At 51.4% G+C, this 6,000-nt stretch overlaps 1 protein-coding gene across 1 annotated transcript; it reads left to right on the top strand.

The window, feature by feature from the left end:
* The first annotated feature begins 2,561 nt into the window (after positions 1 to 2,561).
* Positions 2,562 to 5,233, top strand: LOC118238427 (RING finger protein 225-like). Its single transcript, XM_035441051.1, is given in 3 exon segments — positions 2,562 to 2,907; positions 2,910 to 3,083; positions 3,086 to 5,233. Coding segments are annotated over 3 exon segments (1,029 nt in total). The 3' UTR covers positions 3,595 to 5,233.
* Positions 5,234 to 6,000: the final 767 nt, after the last annotated feature.

Genomic DNA, 6,000 nt, shown 5'->3' with positions numbered 1-6,000 from the left:
CTATCACGATGTGATAAATACCTTGGGGACCCTGCTTGCATATACTAGATAGGAGCTGGAAGATCTGGTTCAGATCTCACTTAAAGCAAATCTGTGGTCTTTGTGCAAGTCGTAGCCAGGGATAATTTTGTCCTCAGGGGGTAACGTTGGTTGTTAAATTGGGATGCTTTGCTATTGACTTCAAATGAGTAGAGGCCAAGGACACCATTTAACTTTGGCCATGCACAGAACAGCACCTGCAATAAAAATTTAACCAGTTCAAAATGTCAGTAGTGCTGGTATGAGAAGCCCTGGTGTAAGGTGAGAATGCACTGCCGGCTATAACTGCTAAAGCTTAAGTGTTTTACCCAAGTACACATTATATCCTAACACACATGTCTTCAGAGCTCTTGCAGTCACCTTTTGGGCATCTTCAGCATGAAGCTGGGTGTGTGAAAAGAACCATACCCATCCACATTAGCTCTCTTGTGAGACCATTTCAAGTTCTAATTGACATTGCAAGCATAGCACACACCTAATCAGAGTGTAAAGAATCCAGTGTGAAACTGTGTGTGAGACACACATGCTGAAAGTGGACAAGTGAGAAGTACTTTTGAAACTCAGCTAGCTCTGAGTTTCAAGGCCAGAGGACAGCTTTTTTGTTGTCCCATCAACTGGACCTCTCATTACTGTCTCCATCGCAGAGTGAGATATTTAAAAAGATACATTGTCCCAAATAATAATTATAAAGCTCTAAAGTAAAAAAGTTAGTGTTTTTAACAAGTTTAACTTAAAACAGATTGCTTTCACTGTTCACACAGAGTAAAACTGTACTTATTTTCAAATGCTCCAGATATGTCATAGTCACTTAGAATTCCCCCAGAAATTCATTTTGCTTTGTTTTAGTTTGTGTTTGGAGACAGGCCCTGGCTGGCCTCAAACTCCATATGTAGTTGAGGATGCTAAGAATCTCTAGACTGCTGCCCCCACCTCCCAAGTGCTGGATTGTTACAGGTTTATGCTGTATGTAGTGCTCAGGATGACACTGGGCTTTCCTGCGTGCGTGTCAGCACTCTCCCCACTCAGCTGCATCCCCGGCCCTTCTGGGAAATTCTTGCTGGTTTCTTTCTTGAGTTTGCTTCCCAGTCGTTTCTGCAGCTATTCCTCGTGGCACCTTGCGATCTTCAGAGGATAGGGATGGAAAGTGCAGTGTTCTTACCGCCTAAAATAAAGGGAAAAAAATCTTACAAAGCCATTTTCTCCTTCTTTGCTGAGTAGGGAGATGGGTGGCCATTCTCCTTTTCATAGGGCGTGATGGGGTGGGGCTCTTGGAGAGATGAAGTTAAGAATATCTAAACATCACCATGCAGACTGCACCCAAACATTTCTTTATAATATGCTGCTGACTTATTTCTTTAGAGTTCCATTCCACAAAACTTAGGGTTCTCATAAACTCAGCGTCTACCCCACACGAAGCAGAGAGTTTTGTGTTCTCTGCGTCTGGATGATTAAAGTGGGCACGTGGAAGAATGGGTGGCTGAGGCTAGACTCTGGGTTTAAACCGGACTTCTCAGTCAGTGAACAACTTCCTTGCCAACATCTTTCTTTCCTCTCTGTCTCTGTAACCGCCTGGTACTAAAAACAGCTGCATCTACAGTGGTCATCTCCCAGAGAACAGCTGGACTCTGCTCCCAATCTGTCTTTTCTCCTTAAATACAGGAAGCAACTACGTTTCGGAGGAGGAAAGGGGTATTACCCGGTTCCCAAATTTCCTCCAAACGGCGAAGGGAAAATGCGCTTCTACGCTTCCACTCTGAGATGAGCACTGCACGACTGCCTGGGCCCTGCTAATAAAAGAGCAAAGCGTAAATGGCTCGGGGATTATTGGCTTTCGCCCTTGGACTGAGACGTGAGATCACGATTTTCAGCCTGGGGAAGGAACCGCCTCTACCAGGCTGAGAGGCCGCTGCTTCCCCTTCCTGCGCGGGTCCTGCATGACATCACGGTGAGCTCTTGCTGGTAGGGGGAGAGGCGACTTCTCCCGGGACCTGGCCCTAGACTGGGAAGGATAAACCAGATTAAAAAGGGGGGTGGGGTGGGTGGGAGCAGTAGTGTCGAGGAAGAAGAAAAAGGAAAAAAAACGGGACCCAGTACCACACCATCTATAGCGGCTGTGTGTACAGGCAAAACGGAACAGCCTTAAGTAACTGCACCACCCCCCCAAATGCTTTATAGCAACACCTCCCAGCCCATCCGAACCCCACTTTTAAGTTCAACATAAACCGATACAGAAAGCTATCAGGAGACCTGGGTTGAGAGGATTAAGGGTACCTCAGTCAGGCGCTCCGGGACCGGGAAGGACCAGAGCATCTGCACTGGGGTGGGGTGGGTTGGGTGGGGTGGGGTGGGTGGACCCGAGGGCCGGGCGGGGGCGCAGCAGCCAGCGGTTGCCTCCCCCGCCAGGCGACAGCAGTCAGAGGGGGGAGGCAGAAGCGCCTCCTCCCCGCCCGCCCGAAGCCGGGGCTGCAGCTCAGGGGGAGGAAGGCGCCTCACCTAGCCCCCGATGAGGGGCGGATCGTGCCATGGCAGCCCCTGCGAACGACAGCGGTGGCAGCACCCAGAGCCGGAGCAGCAGCCCCGGGAGCCGGGAGGGAGTTGGGGGTACTGCGGCGGGAGCTCGCGACGACTGGAACACGGTAGTCCGGGCCACCACGGCGACCGCCCCCAACCTCCCTCCGCTCGAGGACTACGAGTGCAAAATCTGCTACAACTACTTCGACGCGGACCGGCGCGCCCCCAAGCTGCTGGCATGCCTGCACACCTTCTGCCAGGAGTGCTTGAGCCAGCTGCAGCTCCGCGCCGCCGCCGCCGCCTCCAGCGCTGCCCCTGAGCGCGCGCCGCGCCCGCCACCCTGGCACGGCCCGCCCGGGCCATCGCGTGCCCGGTGTGCCGCCACCGCACGCCGCTGCCGGACAGCCGCGTGCACGGTCTGCCCAACAACACCAAGCTCGCCGAGGCCTTCCCGCTGGCTCTGCGCGCCGCGCAGGATCCGCTGCCCCAGGACCGGCTCCCGCCGCTGGCTTCCCGCCGTCCCGCGCCCACCACCGCCCGCCGCCAGCCCCGGCCCCGCAGCCACCGCAGCCGGCGCCACCACCCGCTGAGGACACCGCCCCCGGGCCTCGCGGCCGCCCAGGTCTCCGCGCCCCGGGAGCCTACGAAAGCTGTCAGAACTGCAAGCGGGCGGCGCTCACCGCCGGCTGTGTGTGCGTGGTCTTCTCGTTCCTCTCCATGGTGGTGCTGCTGTTCACCGGCCTCATCTTCGTCAATCACTACGGCGGCGGCGGGGGCGGCGGCGGGGGTGGGGGACCCCCGAGCAGCGGTTCGTCCCCCGGCCCCGCCCCAGCCCCCGGATCGCCCTCGCCCTCGCCCGTAGGACCCATCTGCCTGTCAGTGGCTAGCATCCTGGCTCTCTTCTCGGTGGTCGTCACCTGGATCATCTGCTGGCTCAAGTATCGGCCCGAAGGGGCGGCTGCGGGCTCGGCAGGAAGCGGCGGGGGTGGCTCCAGGGCTCGGGCGACCGCAGCTCCAGGCAGCGGCAGGAGGAGCGACACGTAGAGGGACAGCACACCCGGCTCCCCGTGCACCGCCTGTCCTGAGAGGCCCCCGGAGGACCCGGCCTTGAGCTCAGTGCGCTGGGGTTTCTGCCCCCGCTTCATCTGTGACCATGGACCACTTCAGTCAACGTGGAGCCTCAGTTTCCCGCTTCTGTCTTTCTGTTCTCTACTTTCTTTACCTTGGGCGAGAGAGGAAAACAGAAGAGACAAGGATGCTGGTGTGTGTGTGTGTGTGTGTGTGTGTGTGTGTGTGTGTGTGTGTGTGTGTGTGTGTGTGTGTGTCGGGGAGAAGGGAAGGGGGTGTCCTTTTACCCAGATCTCTGCTTTATGCGTCACCTCACTCTGACCAGAATGTGTGGCTGCCCCTTCCCAAAGTCTGAGGATGTGCGGAAAGCGGATTGCCGGCGCCTAGTCCGCACCAGTTGTGAATGGACTTGAATTGCCTAAAGGAAGAATGAATGAGATGTAAACGCAAATGATCGTCCTGCTTCTCAAAGATCCCGGCAGGCCAGAAACTGACAAGCAGCCTGGATCCGCACGCACGCCGAGGGATGCGCATCTGGACCGACTTAGCCGTAACCGGCATCCCAGCAGTGCTGGGCAGGTGCTCAGCGCGCGTGCGCGTCCAGGGCTGCCTCTGTTCTCCCTCAAGCTGGCACGCACTGGTGGCTGATCCGCTGCTTTCCGCCTGGTGGCTGGAGCTGAGCCCAGAAGTCTCATCTTCTGGAGGCTTGCGGTTGTTTTATTCACAGTGTTACTGCCAGGAAGTCATTTTCATCTTCTGTAACCGGACTCGACTCAGGGAGCTTAAAGAGCTTGACCTCCTTTCTCTCAAAACTGACTGACTGTTGCCCCCACCTGGAAGACACTGAAAGCTATTTATGCAGAGTATAAACTATAGGCGTCCCCCTACCCCGTGACTCAACCTCTTCCCCATTTCACTTAAAAATAATTTATTTTTGAATATATGAATCTGAAAGTTTTGCACATCAAGGTCTCTAGAAGCTCTTTTGAGCAGTGTCATTTGTCTCTTACCTCCGATCCAAATACATTTCAGAGCAAGAAGCAGAAAAATCAAGGTGTGTTAGCAATTCATTCAAGATTTTATACTGTGAAACAACTTTCAACTCTATATGAAAACATATAGAATAATGCCCAAAGATGAATCTGAAAAGTGTCTCTGCCTCTGATGATTATCAAGATAATGTACATTTATCGTATTTTGAGTTTAGCTTTCTGCTGTCATGGAAATCATTGAAATGCCCACACCCAATGGGGGACAAATACATATCGACATGATTTTGAGACTATCGGTGAATGTATGTTTCACGTGGTGTAGTTGCCCCTTTAAAAGAAAAACATGGACCTAAATGTATTTTGTATGGAAATAAGTGTCTTATTCCATCTTTTGGAAGTTGGAAAAGATAGTTTTCATGCGTCGGGAAAAAAAAATCAGAGATGTCACTGGGGTTGTGTTGTTTTTCCTCATGTATTATGTCGTCTGCATGATGCCCTGACACCATCTTATTAATTGAACTCAAATGAAGCATTTATTTATATCTATCATATGAGTGAAGTAATTTATTGGCCATCCATAAGTAGCGTGGCTACAATTTAGGAACCACAATGTTGGTGTGTTAGTTGTCTACATTGTCTTAATAAAAATAGGAAATGTTTATAGAAAATAAGCCACACTGGTTTGGGTACCATTTTATTTCATGGTGGAATTGCTCAAAGCTATTTGCACAGCCTTTCTTTTCCATGGATACACATTCCCATCTGAGTCCTAACTGCATATTTTGCATGAGGCTGAGAGTGTAATTGGTTAAGATGAGCATTTGTGTATTTCTGAGCTTTGTTTTCTTTAAAGAAATTCCCCTGTTTTATTTTTAATGTGTATGGGTGCATGTGTGTCTGTGTAGCATGTGTGTTCCCATGGAAGCCAGAAGAAGTCTTTGGATCCCCTGGACCTGGAGTTGTGATAAGCTATTGGGCCCACCATGGGGGCACTGGGACTCTATCCCTGGTCCTCCCATGCTCTAACCACTGAGCATCTTTCCAAGCCCCTGTTTCTGAGCTTTAATAAGACACCCTGAGGACTGTTGTAATGTCCTGGAGAGAGGGGTTTAGTCCCTGTAGCTGTAACACCCACAAAAACTAGATTCTGATGTCATCTTGGTTTCTGTGAGCCGTCACAAGTCCCAAGTAAGAAACACATTTTAGAGATGAGTTGTGACTTATTTATACTCCAAACAACTTGTGTTGCTTTTATACCTATTTATATGTTTTATTCACCCTTTCCTTACTCCAGCGAAGCCATTCTGTTTGTAATCACTGTGACCAAAATGCATCTACACATGTTTATTTGTGTATATGCGGATGTATATGTATGGCATATGCATACTAG

This window comes from Cricetulus griseus, chromosome 2, assembly GCF_003668045.3.
Source record: "Cricetulus griseus strain 17A/GY chromosome 2, alternate assembly CriGri-PICRH-1.0, whole genome shotgun sequence".
Lineage (NCBI taxonomy): Eukaryota > Metazoa > Chordata > Mammalia > Rodentia > Cricetidae > Cricetulus > Cricetulus griseus.
The sequence above is the reverse complement of the archived record's forward strand: the minus strand, read 5'-3'. Positions and strand labels throughout refer to the sequence as shown.